This window comes from Squalius cephalus (genome assembly GCF_949319135.1).
Source record: "Squalius cephalus genome assembly, chromosome: 4".
Classification (NCBI taxonomy): domain Eukaryota; kingdom Metazoa; phylum Chordata; class Actinopteri; order Cypriniformes; family Leuciscidae; genus Squalius; species Squalius cephalus.
Genome location: NC_137125.1, coordinates 5,442,356 through 5,462,441, shown reverse-complemented (window position 1 = coordinate 5,462,441; position 20,086 = coordinate 5,442,356). Strand labels below are relative to the sequence as shown.

The 20,086-nt window shown below is 36.1% G+C and overlaps 1 protein-coding gene across 1 annotated transcript; it reads right to left on the bottom strand.

Moving 5' to 3' along the window:
- Positions 1-16,295: 16,295 nt before the first annotated feature.
- LOC307156967 (uncharacterized protein) lies at positions 16,296-18,858 on the bottom strand (the record flags this gene model as incomplete). The annotated part of the gene is made up of 3 exons (XM_079868696.1): positions 16,296-16,383; positions 17,848-18,019; positions 18,783-18,858. The coding sequence occupies 3 exons, from the start codon at positions 18,856-18,858 to the stop codon at positions 16,296-16,298; spliced, it is 336 nt and encodes a 111-aa protein (XP_079724822.1).
- Between the last annotated feature and the right edge of the window lie 1,228 nt (positions 18,859-20,086).

Genomic DNA, 20,086 nt, shown 5'->3' with positions numbered 1-20,086 from the left:
AGAGGGAGTAAACAGATGTCTCTTAAAAAGAAGAGACCTTCACTTCGCTCACTCTCTCATCTCCTGCTCTCGCTCTGACCTCCTCCTCTCCACGCGCAGCGCTGCTCCAACGCAACCAGCTGGACAGGCCTTGCCTTGGCCTCTGGGACGCATACCCTGCGTCATGTAGAAGCTGCGGTTCCGTTGCAACTAAGCTCATACGTGCCTTTCCCCTCCAAAAGGGAAATGATCTGAACTTTCTCGGTAATGTTAAATTCAAGTGAGCCTTTACATCGTCTTGCAAAACGACCCAGAAGACGAAGCTAGACGCAAACCAGCCGGACACGCGCGCGTCCCTTTTCCAGCATCACACTGAAAGAGTACAACAGCTCGCAAGTATCTCTCTCTCTAACAGCTGATTCCTGGTGTCTAGCTCGTAGTCTGTGAATTAAGTTACCCTCTATCTCTTATCTCTTTATTTCTTTCTTTCTTTCTTTCATGTTATTTATTCCGATCACGTCATGTTTGTTTAAATGTTGGTTTGTTTTATTGTTTGCATTTTACGTACGTTTATATTCGTAGCTCATATAATCTCTCTAGTTTTGCATTTATTAAAATCCATAAAATACTTTTCACTGTCTCTGTGTTTGAAAACCCACCTTATTAAAGTCAATGAAACAAAAAGATCTAATTAAGCTACAAGCTCGATATTATAGACTACATTGAGTAGTTTTAATTCATAAACTCAGAAAGTTTGATGTTCGTGGCCAGAAGATAAAACTTTCTTGGAGTTTGTAAATACCCCTTCTTAACTGTGATAATCTTACATGATGACCAGACCAGTTACAGAACAAGGTAATCTCGATAATTGATAAAGAAAATGTACATGCGACTTATGAATTATGACCAATAGTTATGATTATTAATATTTCCAAAATTCCCTATATCCTTGAGCTAATTCACATTTACCCAGAGTCGCTTATGTTACAACCCCATATCCCAAAAGAAGGACTAACAGTGTCAGGTCAACCCCTATCCAGTTTTTTCTGCTGGATAAATGCACTGAGCGAACACCAAACTCTTCTGATGAGATGGTCCTGCTCCGGGCTGGACTCGGCAGGAGGACTGTCAGTATTACTGAACATGCTGACCATTCCCAGGTAAGATGGAAGAAAATAAGAAACGGGATGGAGATATGCCTTGTTGTTTTCCCAAGAAGCGCCAGTAACAAATCTACCTGAACAGAGATGACACTGAGGGAGGGTTACATTTTTATCTCCACACTTGTTTTTCTCTCTCCCCATAGATATCAACAATACTCATGGATACGTACTCAAAAATGGTACCACTGGAAGGGGCCTGGATGCTATATAAAGCTGCTGGTTAGACAGGATCTCCCTTATTCAGTTAACGCCTGTGGTATAATATGTCAGCAGTTGAATAAAATGAATATTCTCTATTTACTACTACTAGTAGTAATAGATGGTTTATGTTCTCATTAATGTTGTTGATTGTAGGTAGATTAGTGCATTTAAATTTTCAATAACAAACACTTTCTCCTGTATAAAATTGTACATACTCCCATATAGGAGGGTCAGGCCAGCGGAAATGAAGTGTTCTGGCACCTGAGGCAGAAGGTTATACAGGAGCCTACCTTTCCAAAGCTTTGGGTGGAAAGGGCTGCCTGTACATCATGCCCATCCAGGATACTTTGGACACCTCCCCCTTGCCATACTCTTCCAAGGAGTTTGAAAAGATGCCAAAAGCCCGATGTGCCACTTGCCATCTGAGCATGCCAGTTCAGTTGCTGGCTTTACATGCCCAGGAGTGTGAGCTGGGTAGCAGATATTCTGAACTGGTAATGCCACCTCTGATGTTAATCCTATAATTTTCAATGCAGGATCATCAATGCACTTTTTTCATAAATGTACAGCTTTTTTTATCATCCCTATGTTTCAGAATGATGAACCAGATGTGATGACAGATTTTGAGGAGTCGCCAGCTTTGAGCAATCCTGGGAAAGTAAGATTAGTCATGTGTAGCTATTTGTTTAAACTATTCATTGTATGTGTGATTGACATTTTATTATAGAGATCTCCAGGTGTGCTAGCATGTCCAACCGTCTCTCAGAAGATGGACGTAAAGGTAAAACAAAGCATTGTCGGTCAGTTACATTATAGAAAATGATTTGGCATCTGGCAATTTCACTTTAGAATATTCTGTTTTTATAAAGGTGGCCTGTCCTTTGTGCTCCGAGTTGTTTCCTGAGTATTTTGTTGAAGTACATGCCAGCACCTGTGGAGAAAGGTTTTCTTCTATTATGCACATCTAAAACATTCTTTATTCATTTAATTTATTCTTGCATGTTGTTAAACATTGTTAGTCATAATGTTCACAAGGATTTCACTAATGAAGGCATGTCACCTTAAATCTTTGCTTACAGTACAGAGCAAGAGACACACACCATTCCATTGGACAACAACGAAAAACATGCTGGTGAAGAACTGAAAGGGCGAGAAAAACAGTCTAACAGGTACATCTAAACTTGCCTCTCCAGAAACGCGTATCACTGATTTGCTGGTTTCCTTGAGGTCTATATATATTCTATTTTTTCCTTCTAGTCTGGCCAAAGCCATCCATACGCTTGAGGGACGAGTTGACACTAGAGCAGTTTTCAATATTTCTGTCACGAGAGAGGACATGTTTACCAGGGGCATGGGGCAGTGGAGGTGTCAAAAGAAGTCTTCTCCAAAAAATCCCCTTAGAGTGTCTTTCATTGGCGAATCAGGAATTGACAATGGGGCTCTCCGGAAAGAATTCTTAACAGGTATGTTTTCCTCGTCATAAATAATGAAAATGTACTATCGTGTATGGGTGTTATCTGGTTTCATGCTATCTTCATAGTCAAACAGCTTCAGGGCTTTACACGATGTTGGCTGCACATTAGGGCTGCAACTAACGATTATTTTAATAATCGATTAATCTGTCGATTATTTTTTTCGATTAATCGATGAATCTGATTTTTTTTTTTTTTTTTTTTTTTTTTCGCAAAACAAAAAAGCATTAATTTCCAACCCTTTATTCAAAAACGGGACAGTGCAAATTCACAGTGCAAAAAAATAAGAGTGCACAAACAGATTGCTCCTTGAACATCTCTGAGCTGATAATAATAAAAAAAAGGACTACCACAAAAAACATACACATGTATGCTTTACATATGCTTTTTTTTTATTTTATAAAGTGCTCAAAAAGATGTATATTTTTGTTTAAAGGGACCTGAGCTGTCAGAACAATAAATAATTTATACAAAATAAAGAAAAATACAAATCATAAAACTTAACAGGATTTGTTTGAACGTCAGAAGTTGTTCTCTACTACACTACTCATAGACGCACATGCTCACAAACTCTCACACTCACAGATTTTGGAAAAACAGTGGAACTTGGGACAGACAAGAAAGTGTTTTCATCTTCTGTCTATCTGATTCAAATCACAGTCTGCTAATTCAGTGGTAAGAATTTAATTGTTGTTTTTTATTTATATACAACTTTTTTAATATATACTTCTCCGCGACTTATTGATAGTCGCGCGACGCAACGAATCGATTATGAAATTCGTTGCCAACTTTTTTAATAATCGATTTAATCGATTCGTTGTTGCAGTCCTACTCTCTTTCAATTATAGAAATGATGGCAGGTGTTGAAGCCAACTTAGTACAGGGAAAACCCCCATTTACTCAATCACTGAGTACCATAAGGAGAATTTCAAGTATGTAGAATTGTATTCTGCAATGTGACAGTCATATGAGTATTTTGTTTATGTAATAATACACTACTCCTACAGGACGGCTGGAGAGATTATTGCAGTGAGCATTACACAAGGTGGTCCTCCACCTAACTTTTTCCGGGAGTGGTGCTTTGGCTACATCTCCACTGGGGAGATTGACAAAGAGATGAAGTGACTGATCCAGAGCTCAGACAACTTATGGAAGAGGTTTTTGTTTCTCACTGCTCAGCTGCTCCTTTGTGTTTGATGAAGTTGGTTTTATGCAGTTTGGTTTACAGCTACCTAAGTAGTATGAATATTTATCAATTCTAAAGAAGCGATAAGTTTCCTATAACCTCATTAATGTTTTCCATCTCCAAGGTTGCGATGGCTGAAGCTGAAGCTCTGATTAACCTCCTTGACAGAATATTAGCATGCGGGTACAGTGGTCCTATAACACAGGAGAGGAGGGAAGAAATCATAAAGTGTGCTCATTTTCTAAGTGATTCTTTTATTTTATTTTTTCTGGTTTTTCCCTAATTTCAATTTTATGTCTGCTCTGAATTATAGGGCCATTATCTTTTGCACTCATCTGTCCGTATCCTACCGATGCTGCAGCAGATTTGTTCAGGCATGAAGCTATATGACTTGTGTGAGATGATTGGACAGCAACCGCACACATTTTGGCCGTTGTTTGTTCCTGGGCTTTTTGGAAAAGGTCAGTATTATGTCAAAGCTGATTGTCTCAATACATTTCAATAACTTAAGACTTAAGATAGTGTTTTTATTTTTCCCTTACTCTTAAGACGGACGCTGAATTTCTGATGGGATCCATGTCTCCAACCTTCAGTGAGCTGGGCTCAATGAAACGCCAGAGGGAATCAAAGATTGTGAACTTGCAAGATTTCATCCAGAGCATTGAAGATAAAGGTGATACTTTAACTTAAATTTTAATAAACTTATTTTTTTCCTTTGAATGTTATTTAAAAAACTTTTTTTCAGTCCAATTATGATATACATTATATCTGTCTGTATTCTCCCCTCATTGACAACTTTGTATTACTCTTACTCTAGTGTGTTACTCTAATAGAAGATAAAACTTTTAATGGTTTGGGCCATTGAAAGTTATGTCTTGAGAATTAAATATGAAGCAGTAATGCCTAATTTGGTTCTCATCCTGTTAATATCCAGATGCTTAAAAAAAAGACAAAGCAATCTTATTAACATTGCTTGGGTGAAGCTATGCATTTCTGTGTATTCATTTTTAATTGCCAACTTGTTTCAGAGGAGGAAGAGTGCTTTATGATAGAGAGGGAGACACAAGATAGAGAGAAACACAAGATCACTGTTGGTTGCTTCCTTCAATGGCTTACTGGACAGGCACATGTTCCCATCACCTCAACAGAGCGGGAGTGCGCTATGGTACACACACCATATGCTTCCCAGTAGTCAATGCATGCTCCAACTCTATAACATTTCCAACACAGCACCTCGGCTCATATCCAGAGTTTGTCAGCATCATAACACAGGCGATCAGTAACAGTAGGGAGTTTGGTCGTTCATAGATGTGCTTTCTATTTTTTTCATTTTTCATCTTTTATTACAGTTAATTGGACCGTTTTCAATACAGCAGTTCTGCCTTTAGAGTAACATTAAATCGACATAATGTTAATTTAGTTCAATATGTGAAGACTGTTTCTGAACTATTGCAAGTGTTGAGCAATTAATAAAAACATTAAATGTCCGCAATTCCTGTCAATTTTTTTTAATGTAGTAAATGAACCTGTTTTCTGAGAATGTGAGGTATTCGTGTTTTAAGAAACTACGTCTTTAAACTCCACTGCATCTAAGACTAATCATGTAAAAACCACGTGTGATGTGTTAAATGCAGGACTTTTTTATCTACTTGTAGAGTATAATCAGTGTGGAATTGGTACTTTACGTTAACTGTTCTGAATACTTCCACCACTGGCTTGCACTGTATATATCATAGTGCAAGGCGAAGGTAACAGCTACGGGAAAAGATAGAATAAGTTATGCAATGTTGAAACATCTTTATCTTTAGGTTTATCTTTAGAGATATCGTTAGGGGGAATAGTGGGGAGTGTTCTCTGGGAACGAGGGTTTACTTTAAGCCCACTGACACTCATGCGCTGTTGCATAAGACTAGTTACCATCCGAAACACACCTATAGGGGAATTGTGAAATCACAATTAATAAGGTATCATAGAATTTGCACAGCGGCAGAGGATATTGATTCGGCTAGTAGGACCCTTTTCCAAGCCCTCAGACATCGGGGTTACAGTAGAACCCTCCTCAGAAGTATAAAGGTGGAGGTTCAACAACTTTTTCAACCAGGGTTGAAACCTAGAGAAGAAAACCGTAATAATCATCTGGTCCCCTTTATTTCGACCTTCTCTTCAGCCTCCCTAGCATTAAACTCGAAGTTAAAAATCAACTTCCAGAGAACTCAGGATCGTTTTGAACCACTTACCTCGTTTAAAAGTATAGCAGCCTTCAGACGGAACAAAAATTTGAAAGATTTATTGGTGCATTCCTCCTTGGGCATTAGACCTAAGAAAGATAAATACAGCGGGTTTCTCAAATGTACAAAATTTATTGAAAACAAATTCACTCACTTGGGTGCACCGATTTTACATGCCCTGGGCTTACGGTCATCCAACCTGGTCTATTGTATCGAGTGTAAGGTCTGCAGCAGATTGTATGTTGGGCAAACCAAGAACACTCTGCTGGAAAGATTAAAACAACATCTACGCTCGGTCAATGGGGCCGGGAGGGCGACGTACCTTTATGAGCATTTTAGACTTCATGGTAGCACCAATTTGTCCATTATGGGGATAGAGGCAGGATCCTGGTGGTCGGACAGACAGAGATGGATGAAGGAGAGACAGTGGATTAAAAGACTGAATACGGTTTATCCCCATGGTCTCAATCAAGTGTATTAGAACTCTTGGAATGGATCCTTATTGAAATCTCTTAGTTTCCCTGGTAAAGGGAGATACACCATCACTTTAATAATATGACAAAAAATTATAATTAAATTTAATTTTGGTGTATTCCCGTATGAATTTTACCGGGAATTAATCTTCCCCATATTGGATTGAGATGAGAGAAAATAATAATATATCTTTGTACTTACCTCCTCCAATTGGGATCGGACGGGTTCTATCATTAACCGATGAAACACCTGGTAACCTTCTGACCATCACAGACCTATAAAACAGGAAGATAGAATTAAAATAAAAATATATACAAGAGTGAAATGAGGTATAATACTTACTTAGGGGGGGGAGGGGAGGGGAGGGGGGGGGAGGTGCGCATTGTTTTAATTGAGTAAACTTAATTTCTTATGCATGTTAAATATTAATAATATTGATTTTATTTAAGTAATATTTGTGGTTCTTGAAACAGATCAGTTTAATTATCCATTCTCAAATATGGTGATGGAAATTTCACAAATTAGCTCAGTGTATTTTAAATAAATAATTGGTTAGTCAAATACTAAATTATTTTAGGACAAGATAAGAACAAGCATAAGTGAAGTACAGCCTTATACTGATTGGTAAACTGCACTGTTTTATACACATCCATGCTGGACATTCATATTAAATTAGCATTATTTTCCTATGTTTTTACATCATGAAAATCTATATGGCTTCAGTTGTATGTAGGACATATATGACATATATGATTAAAAATACATTAATATTATGCAATTTATATATGTGGTTTTTGCAGCATATATGTCCCTTACAATATTCTGTTGGAACATATAAGAATCACAGGTGTTTTTAGCAAACCTTTTCCATATGGGTGTACCAAGAACTGAGTGTTTTTGGCGATTTGTTGAGCCTAACGTTACAACCCAATTGTGAAGGCTTGGAGGCTCAATCACCATTGTGTTTGCTACACAATTCGGCAGTAGATAGTGACATTGCAGATATTTATTTAAAATAAAATTTGCCAGATTGCCTATGTAAATACATTGTACTGGAAATCTAGCATTACAGCTCTTTTTCTGACCAGAGGATAAAATGCTTATTGTGGTAACGTTAAAGCTAGCCCTCTTGAAAACATTTTTTTGTTTAATAACAAGTTACTATTCAAAGAAGCATCTTAAATTTGGCAAAGTTTAGATTTGGATTTTTAAATGATTTATTATTTGAATAAATGTAAGAATGACATTTATAGTAATATGTTTTTTAAGTCAATTACACACTTTTAGACTTAATTTCTCACCTGATCTGAATGCTGAACTTTTTAAAGTAGTCAATAAATGGCTTGGTGTCCCATTTTTTCAAGTGTACTTGTTCACACACACACACACACACACACACACACACACACACACTCTTCTCCACAGCGTATTCTGAGACGTCAGATCCTGGAGCGACTCCTGTTTTTCCAAGAATGTCTGCCTCGATGCACAGAGTGGATTCAATTGGCATCCTTTCCAGATTGGCCAGGCTGGGCTGTGTTGTGAGAAGAACGTATTCTGTTCCAGGGCCCCTCTTCACTTGTGCATGTGGACACAAATCACAAATTGATAAGGTAGTGATATTGTTTTATTTATTATAGATTAAGAAATTGTCTCTTTTTTATGTTCATCGGGCAAGGCAGTTGGAGCCTGTAGCATGCGAGCAGCACTTTGCACAGAAATTGAGAGGCGCTTAACTTAATGTCCTCTACATTTGATAATTTTTATTTAAAGATTGTATGAATGAAAAATAAATACAAAATAAAAATAAGAAAAAATGAGGCTCATGTTTACACAATGTATTTAGTGTTTTAATCAAAGTACAAAACACAGCTTTAACAAAGATTTATTTATAGAAAATGTATACAGTGAGCAGTTACATTACATGATTACACTCTCGGAAAAAAAGTAAAATTTTGTATCAAAGAAGGTACAAACCCTTGTCACTGGGGCGGTACCTTTTACTGGTAACAGAATTGTACCTTAATGTGAAGTAACAAATTTGTACCATTACAGTTTGTACCTTTAAGGACATGATTTGTACCATAAAAAAAAAAAAAGTACTTTTTTTTTTTTTTACTTACTGGTACAATATTGTACCTTTATCTAAGGTACAAATTTGATCCTTTAAGGTACCACCCCAGTGACAAGCCCTTTTGTACCTTAACAGTGTCAAATGTGTTCCTTCAAGAACTATTAAAGGCCATTTTTCTATTGAATAACATCAATTTAACCCATTCAGACCTGAATTATGTCTTAAGTTTCTGAAAAATATAAAAGTACATTTCCCCAGCTCATGAGGCTTCTATAAATGAGACCAAATACAAAATAAATAAAAAATGTTTGGCTTTAATTGTAATTTTTTTTGTCCATTTCAATGGACGTCAGGTCAAAACAGGTGTACTTCACAAAAATGTACCAACATAAAATTAAATAATAAACATAAAAATTGTTAATATATACTTGAAGCTTTTTCTCAAGGTCAAAAACTTTCCAACAGTATACCATTTCAACTTTAATTTTGAGGTTTTTGTTTTACAGATTGCACATTGTTTGTAACAAACTAAATATCTTAGAATCAATCAATATGGTCATGTTAGTCATTTTCTTTGCGCATCTTTCTTTTTTTAGATCAAAAACTTGAACATTACAACATTTCAACTTTAATTGTAAGGTTTTTGCTTTATAGATCCCACATTTGTTTATTTATAACAAAATAAACCTAGAAATCAATCAACGCATTCACGTTAGAGTAATTTACTGTGTGCATCTTTGAAACAATTTCTCTGTTAACGATTTTCTTGTATTTCTACAGTACATTACTGGCAGCACGGTTAGTAACTGTACTGTAATTCACTTTACAGTACACAAGATCAGTACTGTAAACTACCAAATAGTACTTTACTGTATTTGTACTGTATTTCGTCATTTGATCTGCTTTTGCTGTAATTAATTATACGGTATTGTACTGCAATATCTATATTGATACATTATTACTGATAAATATTATTATAATTTTCAAAATAATTACTAATAATGATAATATTATATCATAATAATATAATATGTAGTTATTAGGAAATATAGGCTATAGTAGGAAAAATATGGAAATCAATGGCTATACTGTCAACTGTCTAGTTACCGACATTCTTCAAAATATCTTCTTTTGTGTTCAGCCGAATAAAGAAACTCATGCAGATTTGGAACAACATGAGGATGAGTAAGTGATGACAAATATAATTTTTGGGTGTACTATACCTATAAAGGGATAGTTCACCCAAAAATTTAAATTGGCCCATGATTTTCTCACCCTCAAGCCATCCTAGGTGTATATGACATCGTTCTTCTTTCAGACGAATACAATTGGAGTTATATTAAAAAATGTCCTGGCTTCCAAGCTTTATAATGGCAGTGAATGGTTGTTTCTGTTTTGAAAGTCCATAAAAGTGCATCCATCCATGATAAAAGTGCTCCATGCCTCTTGGGGGTAAATAAAGGCGTATTGAAGCGAAGCAATGCGTTTGTGTAAGAAAAAATAATTCATTTTCAAGTTACGCTTTAGATTTATGTCAAATCCGTATGTTTCGTTTGGCCGGAAGCTAGTCATTTTACTTTATAAAGTTTATACGGATATTTTTCTTACATCTCCATCTTCCTCATCATCACTCCACATAAAGTCAACATCTGAGATACTTCCATCAGCTATATGTTCAAGCACTTCATGAACTATATATTCTGCATATGAAAAAGTTTAAAAAATGTATCGGTACTGTGATATAGATTTTTTATATAAGAAATTTCAATCAGCATTACTGGACTTCAATTACTGGAATGTGATTTCAGTAACAGGCTTTTGAACCCACTGTCCATTCTAATGGACAGACACATTTGAAAAAATCCTGATTTAAAATTTTAAATTCTACAATCGATTTTTAACTTTAATTTATAAGTTTAATCTTTCTATTTTACATACAAACTATGAAATACTGACAAACATATCAAAAAATGCAAATAAAACCATAGAAAATGTTGCTTGCTTCTGTGTTTGGAGTGAAGTGCTGACATGCTTCTCTTCAAAGTAGTGTTTTTTTTATAATTACTACATGCAGAGCTTTACTGCCATTTGATTGGATGACAAGCGTCCAATCTAATGGACTGCAGGCTTTAAACTAAGTGCTTCAGAAGTAAAAAAAAAAAAGGGGGGTTGACATGTGATGTCCATTGTAATGGACGCAGGGTCTGAATGGGTTAATATGAGAAACAATACACATAAATACATGTGTTTGAATACTTTGTTACAGGTTCAAATATTTCTTATTTTGTAAATACTGTACATCTCTACAGTTTACAATGAAGATTTCAAACATTTTTAACAACATAAAAAAACATTTCTCCATTTGCTACAAAATATTTCACTAAAATGTCACAATATGTCAATTTCATTTTCCAATCTACAATAAAAATTCACAAGCTATTCACAATACAATTTAGACTTTTAAATTCATTTTTACCTTCCACACAATACCTTTGAATTTACATAACATAAACAGTTTTAAAGAAGTAATTAAATTATGTAAAGCATTTTAAACATTTTAATGAGATGTAAACCTAATGTTTTGTGGGTGAGTGACTATGCATATCTGGTTCCTACATACAAAAGGTCATCAACCACATAAAGGTCAAGTGCCTGGTAGTCCAGTTCCTCTCCTGGCACCACACAAAACCAATCCTTATCATATGAAACGCGAAATGCATGGAAATGAGAGTCAAACAATTGTGGGAGCAACAGTTTCCCACACAGTATCCACAACGTATCTACATTGAAAATGTACTTAACCTGAAAGAATAAAGGAACTTCCTCTGTATGCACAACATCAATAACGAACACATCTTTGGTGCTGTACTTTACATTATTTACACAAACCTCTTTTACACGTTGAAGTGTTTTACTTGCAAAATCTATGGCTTGGCAACTTTTGTGACGTTTAAGTGTATTTTGAAGCTCTATGGGTAAAGATGTAAATGGAATGCTTATGCTTGTTCCAGTCACTTTTTCATAATCACACAACATGCTTTCTGATGAAAACTCCCAACACTGTTTGAATTGGTGTCTTTTGCTTAAGGAAGCAGCAATATTCATGAAGTTTCTACAGGTGCTAGATACAGTTTTAAAATACTGATGCTTGCTTTCAAAACGCATACACCAAAGTGGACGCAGCGGACCATAAGATGAAATAAGTCTAGCATAATGAATTAGATAATGACACTTGGGTGTGATGATGTCAAATACATCTTTTAACTCTTGTAAGAACTCTTTCACTTTCAAATCAAGAATCGGGAGGCTTTCTCTTTCCACTCTAGGAGCCATAACAGTATCTGCAATTTCTCGACATAGAAGATAAACATTCCAATATTCAGAATTGGGTGGAATGCGATGTGCAATCAAAAAAGGTAAAAGCCTAAATAAGCACCATTTTTGTGAGGCTGATCCTGAGATGCTAGAATTGTGTAAAATTTTCTCAGAAAGCTGGGATGGTTTGTTTGCTCTGTCATTTTGACCTATTGAGAATTGACTCAATTCAGCATTTACTTCCTGTATAGTCATATGCTTTTCTCTATGTGCTTTACATAAAACTAGTTTGACTACTAAAGGTATTACGCCTTCTAATAAGTCGTGCATAATATTTGGTGGCAGTCCTTTTGTCACATCAAAGTAACTTAGTTCATCAAATGGACAGATTCTCTGAACACCATATACTGCTCTGTTGGTAGGATTTTCCTTTATAGACTCTAAATGATATTTGTGGACTTCTGAAGTTCTGAGAATGAATTTATCTTCACTGAAAAACTCATTCTTATTTGAGTGGGTTGCCATACAGTATCTGCATATTCGTCCTGAGTTAAAGGACATGCTAAATCCACCAATCATATGAGCAGACAAATTGTCCCCAGAGATAGAAGCCAAAGCAGCACGCACATTGAATGTCTTATTACTGAACATCAAATCAAAGCCATCAGTTGACAGTAATTTTAAATCATCCAACAGAGGTTTCAGAATAATGTCCATGTGCTGCTTAAACAAAGAATGCTTAACGAGTAATGCAAGGTGGATATGCTTTAGCTGAGACCTGCGTTTTACACCTATATTGCCAACACTATAGTAAATAGCACAGAGTTTGTGTTTGTTTCTTTTGGAACCAAGCGGATTGACCACTTCAAACTCATCTTCGTAAAAGTGCAGGCGCAATGCAGCTGGATGTTTGGAAAAGAATGGATGTTCCTTAAAGTACTTTCCATCATTGTAGTCCCTCAGCACATGCTCATCCCTAGGCTGAATGTTTTGTTCATGTATTGAGTCCCATACATCCTCATGGCTGCAGTATTTTTTGAGCACATCAGTGATGGGAACATAAGCAAAGTTTCCAATCACATGACCACAAGTGACGTTGTTATGACTTGGCCAAATGTGAGTTCTGTGTTTTCTATATACATGACACCTGAAAGACTCGTATTTGAAGAAGTAATTTTGACATCCATCAAGTCTGCAACAGATGGAAAAGTTATGCTCATGAGCATGAATCAGTCCTATATGTTTGATTAGTTTCACTACAGTAAAATGTCTGCGTGAACACTTTGGACATGCATAGGGTCGTGGCATCCTCTCAGTCTGAGATAAAAGATTAATAATCCTGACGACAGCCGTTGGCAATGGTTTGTCACCAGGTGCAGTTACCTTCAACACATGCCTTTGGAGAAAGAGTAGTGTGTTCCTGTTGTACGAGGAATATGCAAGGTTGAATACAAAATACGTGCAAAAAGCAGAGAGAACACCATCCTCCAACCCCACCTGCTTGGCAAACTTCAGATCCCTCCATTTTCACAGTGCTGAAAATTCTCTTCTCGCTGAAGACCTGTTTCCAGTTAGACGCTCCCAAAATCTGTACAGTGGGATATGGTGTGGCTGGTTCTTCCTAAACAGAATGGAAAAAACAATATTACAAACATCAGAAGTAAATCTGGATTAAACTCATGTTCCCAATGACTAGTTACAACTGTCTATCTACACTTTAGCCAGAATAGTTTTTATATTATCTTACTTTTAGGGATGTACCGAATAAATTCAGGGCCAAAACTTCTAGATGCACTTGGCCGAAAACCGAAAATTACTTTTTAAAAATAATTATTAATTTCTTATTTTTAAAAAAATATATTTTTTTGTATAATTGTATTATTTAAAAACTTAAATTAAATTATTTAATGAATCTGAATTTAAAACATACAAGCCAATAAATGAAAATAATTTTCAAAAGTCGAAATTTCGGTGCATCCCTACTTGCTTTAGATTCTTTGCATTAAATACCTGTCTGATTGTGACATAATCGTCCACTTTCTCCCTGAAAATCACCGGAAGTAAAACCAGAGCAGCACGAAAATCCATATCTAAAAAGACAGTGAACAGGTATTAGGGGTGTAACAGTTCAAATTGCTCACGGTTCGGTTTTTATCATGGTTTTAAGGGTCATGGTTTCGGTACATGTCATGTTCAGAGAAAAAGTCTACTGACAAAGAAAAAAAAAAAAAAATCAAACTACAAGCAACTGCAAAAATAAATACAATAAAGCAAAGATACAAATAAAATAAACACTGCTTTTCAGGTTTTTCTGGTAATTATTTTGGGTAGTGGAACTGTTTCACGCGTAATTTTTCTTCAACAAACCATATTATAGATTAGGCTTGCGGCGATAGTCTGTGTTACCGGTGCTCAGCTGCAACACCGGTTACATCACTTACCCAATGTTCTTATGGTAATAAAAATAATTTAGTTCAGTTAGAGAACAAACACTACAATTAAAAACGTGAACGTTTTACTCTCGAATTAGTGATTTAACATCCCGCCCCCCCAGGCAGCTTTTTAACCAAGAACTGTTACACCCCTAGCAGGTAAAAAGACATACAATATTCAATTTGTATTTTCAATACAAGCTGTCTAAACGGAAAACATGCATACCACAAAGACTCTCTGCAACAGCTTCTCTTCTGGCATCCATGTAATGTGCTTCTATAACGGATTTCCCCTTAGCCAAACTCAAAACATTGGACACAATTTTGCTGAAGGAATCCTGGAAACACCGTCTTAAATTTACGGCATGCATTCAACCCATTTCCTGGAATAACTGAAATACAAATACGAAAAAAAAAAAAAAAAAAAAAAATTTTTAAATTAATGTTATTTCTTTTCTCACCATAGTATAAAGCAACAGTTCACACACCATGTTCTAATGGGAACTTTCAAAAGCTTGTTCCCACATTGAGAAATTGTGTTGTTTACACAAAAATATTGTTTTCACTTAAGCAGCATTTATGCACAGCTATTGTGAACGGGCTTCTCTCATGCACTCTTGAATGTTCAAAGGAGAGCAGGGTTTTTCCTGCATAGAGAATTACGATTTAATTTAATCTCATTTAATTTAATTTAGTCATTGTATGGAAATCAGTAAACAATATGTATAAGCTTTTTTTTTTTTTACTTACAACTGAAGGGGTCTTAAGGAAGGGATATTTTTGAAAAAATTCTGCAACAGGAATGCCATTGGTTATTTCCCTCCTCCTCCAAGCAAATGTTTGTTTCATTTTTTCATCCACTATTGCAGCATCTGGTTGGGTCTTCTTGTACTGGTCCTGTAAGGTCTTCACATGGGCATTGATTGAAATAGCTTCCTCACCAATAGAAGACACACAGTCTTCATCTGCCTATAATGCAAAACACATGTAATGACAAGACTACAGGTTTCAAGATTTAGTCATATAATCTGAGTGAATTATTTCTTTGATGAAAGACTACAGTTTAAAGCTGTAGATTCTAAACATTTATTTTAGAGTTTTATATTGTGATGTTTCACTGCTAGACATTGCTTACCACAGATCTGCTGGTTCTCTGACAACTAGCCTCTTTTTCTCCAGGTTTCTTTACATTGTGACCATATTTCATTTTTAATCTTTTTTACCTCCTCTTCATTAACAATTGGGGACCTTTCAGTTTTAAATTTTCTTTTCAGGGACATGTGCCAGGTATGCTGTTGTAAAAAAAAAAAAAAAAAAAAAAGATGTCAAGCTGAAGTTCTTCTGAGAAGGCAGATAAATGTGCCATACTAATCGATGGTTGACAAAAAGCCAAATATCAGTATTGTTAAAGGGTCATGATGAAACAGTAAACTAAATCTGAGATTCATTTGTGTAGCATCTATTCGTTTCAATTGTAAAAATAGTGAATTTTGATTAGGGCTGCACAATTAATCTAATTTCCAATCGCGATTACGATTATGGATGCCATGATTACGTAATTGATACCATATTAAAGTGAAGAGAAAGTCTTTTCAGCTTGCCACTATAAATCGCTATTTTTCTGCACTGAACTAGTGAATATTGCCATAATAGAATTTTCAAAAAATAAAAACTGTAGCGAGAACCAACTGGTGCTGAAACAGCAGGTTTCATGACCTTTTAGGCATGTCTATAAATTACAAGTCTAAAAAATAAATATTACACATTTGACTTATCCATTTCCCTCTGCATCTCTCAGGAAAGGGTATTTGGAGATAAGAGCCTTGACTGCGCAAACATAGTCACTGTTTGAAGGATATCTATCAGAAGATTTAAAAAAAGTGCAAATTTACTACAAATGTTTACCAGGGTTTGGAATTTAAAAAACAAAATAGTGTTTTTTATTAAACTTACAGTGTGTGCTGAGCCATAGTCTCGTGCAGCACTCGTACAATTTTATGCCGGTAAGTGCTGATCTTATGACATGGTTCTTTGTTATCCAATTTTAACTGAACATCCTTTGGGAATTTTGGTAGTGAGAAGACAAGAGGAAATGGGGCTGGAATTCTTTGCTCTTGGCTGTTTAGACAGAGGAATGACGCAGAATAGAGATGAAACAGTATGAAATGTTCATATCACGATTATAGTGACCAAAATTATCTCTGAATTTTAACAGCATTAGCTACGTTTACATGGACACAAATGGAATGATGAATCCGAACAAGGGTTGATGTGCGCGTTTATGTCACAAGTTTCAAATCGGATCTGATGTTTTGACATGCGCACACTGCACAAATATGTTTCCCGCTTTTTGCGCATAAATATTCTCCTCTATTGGTTATTTGTTTTAAACAGCAGACGTAATATTAATTTGTCTCTGGTCATAATTTAGAGCATATTAACCGTTTTGCCGTGCTGCTTATTGATCACGCAGTAAAAATGCCCCTCCCCGCGGCCAAAACCAGACATGTGGATGAGAATCCAAAACAAGCACTGGTGGGACGTTGCTTCACTTCAGACGCGCGAGTGAAATGAGAATTTTAGAATGACGGGAAACTTATTAATATGACACTTTATTCAACAGGAAGAACAGCTCGTTCTGCACGTCATACGTCATTACGCTAGTTAACGTCATTGCACATGCGCAGTCCTTTCAGTTTCGGTTTTCAATCCGATCAAGTGTTTACATGTTCTCTCGATCGGATTACAAAAGGGATAAACCACCCCTTTCAATCCGATCGAAATTTCATTCGGATCGAGCTCAATCGGATCGATTAAGGTGTTTACATGAAGGTTCTTTAGTCCGATTGAGCCGTCAATCCGATTAAGTGTCCATGTAAACGCAGCTATTGATAAAATGTTCGGGAATGTTCAAAAAGTACTCACACATACTGAAATCACTTCACAGAGATGTATGTCGAAACCAACAAAAATTAGCAGCATTATGCACTTTTTGTAACATAAAATGATGGCCAGATTTTAAATAAATTAATTAACCCACTTAATTCATTTGTACTTATTTTACGATCTCTTTATTGAAGTTTTGAAGCATCAGAGTTTTGGGTGAATAGACTTTTAAAAAAGTGACTTCTGTGAAATCTTTCAGACTTTAATTTGAAGTGCAGTTTTACTGTGCTTTATCAAAATTGACAATGTCATTTTGGCACAAAAAAAAAAAAAATTAAATAAAAAAATTAAGGACTTAACATTCAACCTTTGTAAAGAAAATCAGTCAATCAGAAGAAAATATAAGGGAACATAAATAAAAAAATACTAATACTTGCCTCGAAGCTGAAGGTGTAGTCAGACTTTCAGACAGTTCTTCACTCTGGTTCTCTTTAAGTTGTTGGACAAGTTTGATAAATTTAACTTGCTTCTTAAAAGACTTCTCAAAAAGTTGTGCTATCATGTGATCCGTGAGACCAACACGGACAGTTTCCCCATCAACTTCAAAATCTAATTGTCAAAGAGACATTTGCTAAGTTTCAAAAAACTTATTTAATACAATGAATGAAATGTATATGACTTATAGATAGGGCAGAATCATGTAATGTTAATCACACTATTGTAAACACAGGGAAAGAGTGATGGGCAGACCACAAAGAACACACGTCACAAGTTTGTCTGGACTTTTGCAAGATATACTTTGTGAACATGCACAAGACGGACGTTATTTGTATATTGAGTTGGGTTTGGCCTGAAAACATGAAATGCACAAAGTTTAATAGGTATGAAACCGTATGTGTAACGAATGTCAAACGTTAAATAAATGCCTGGTTCAGATTAACTTTTTTTCACGATTTTACCAGATCCGTTTGACGTAGGGCGTCGTGGGGATTCGTGAACGACAACGGGCGTCGGGACGCAAGATTCAATATATTAAGTTTCATATCGTAGCAGTGTTGCCAGATGTACGATGTATTTGTATTTGTACGATAATTTTGACCTCTGTACGATGTACGATCAATAATGGAAAAAATCCTATAATGTACGATAATTTCAGAACTGTGTGACACTTCAAATGATGGTCGTTGTAATCATAGGGCTTCTCATTGATCTAGCTGTGGATTCTACATCTACCGGGGAAGAACGTGTAGAGAGAGGGAGCGAGACATCTGTGTGCTAGTGTGCCTCACGAAGCGCATGTAAGGACCCAACCAATCAATTGTAAGTGCGGGCGGGCTTTTAATACTCCCGAACCGAATCAGAACCGAAATACCCCCCCCCACCATCGTTGGAGATTTCTTGACTCCCAGAAATGACTTTGTGCAGGTTGGGATGTCTGTCATTTTCATGTCGTTTCAAAAAGTTGTTTGTCAATAAATAGCTGTATTCTGTACAGGTTTGACTCGTGTACGATAATTTTCTTCCAAATACGATAATTTTGAGCTTCTGGTACGATACTTGGACATTTCCAATCTGGCAACACTGTATCGTAGGCTATAGTGTGTCATAGTGGGCGACAACCAATGTCGCGTCTGCGATGCTTCACGACAAAAATACTAGCATGTTTAATTTTTAACGATCCTCCAAGAGTGAGTGTGTGTGCGCGCGCGAGTGAGTGAGGGTGTGTGGGCGAGGGACAGTGTGTGTGTGTGTGTGTGTGTGTGTGTGTGTGTGTGTGTGTGTGTGTGTGTCGGCACGCGATGACTGGTCGGAAAGCAACGTGTTGTCTGACATGTTTCTTTTCCACAACACAAGATTTTAGGAGTCAAAATCGTGTAATCTGACACCGTGACTATCATAACAGACACAAAAATCTTTTAATTAATCTGAACTAGTCATAACTTAACTTACCTGAATTGCAGCACACAAACTAAATCACTTTATAATAACCTTTATGTAAACACCTTAATCGATCCGATTTAGCTCGATCCGAATGAAATTTCGATCGGATTGAAAGGGGTGGTTTATCCCTTTTGTAATCCGATCGAGAGAACATGTAAATACTTGATCGGATTCATACATAAGTTTAGCTAAATACACTTGCTAATGCCATGCTTAAATAGTTGTAGCTGCTAACATTTTATAAGTTACATTTTTGATTTGATTAAATATAAAACTTTAAATTTAAAAAAAGTACCTGTCAGATGGAATCAATATGGTTGATATAAATAACAGTTAATACGTCTGTGGTTTTGAAATGTCACGCGGTTTTCATTATTCTGAGTTTGGATCGGCCTCGCGCCATTTTGTCGCGCTTTTGATCATGTTTTAAGAAATCTTGATAATAGGGTGAATTACTCACGAATTTGAGATTATTGACTGTATTTCGAATCAGAGTGTTTTGCACATAGAAGATTCGCTCATTGTACTTTCTCGCGTGGACTCACAGGTTCCGTCAAGTTGACTAAAAGCTTGTTCACCAACTGGATTTTTTACCTCAGTCACTACATCATCTCAGTTGCAGAGCACCAGATACAGGTGAGTTTTCACAGGAAATTCAGATCTGGGTGGGTAATTTCTAAATCACACGAGGTCCCCAGATAATACTAATCCAGTGCGAATAGGGCTTATTTAGAT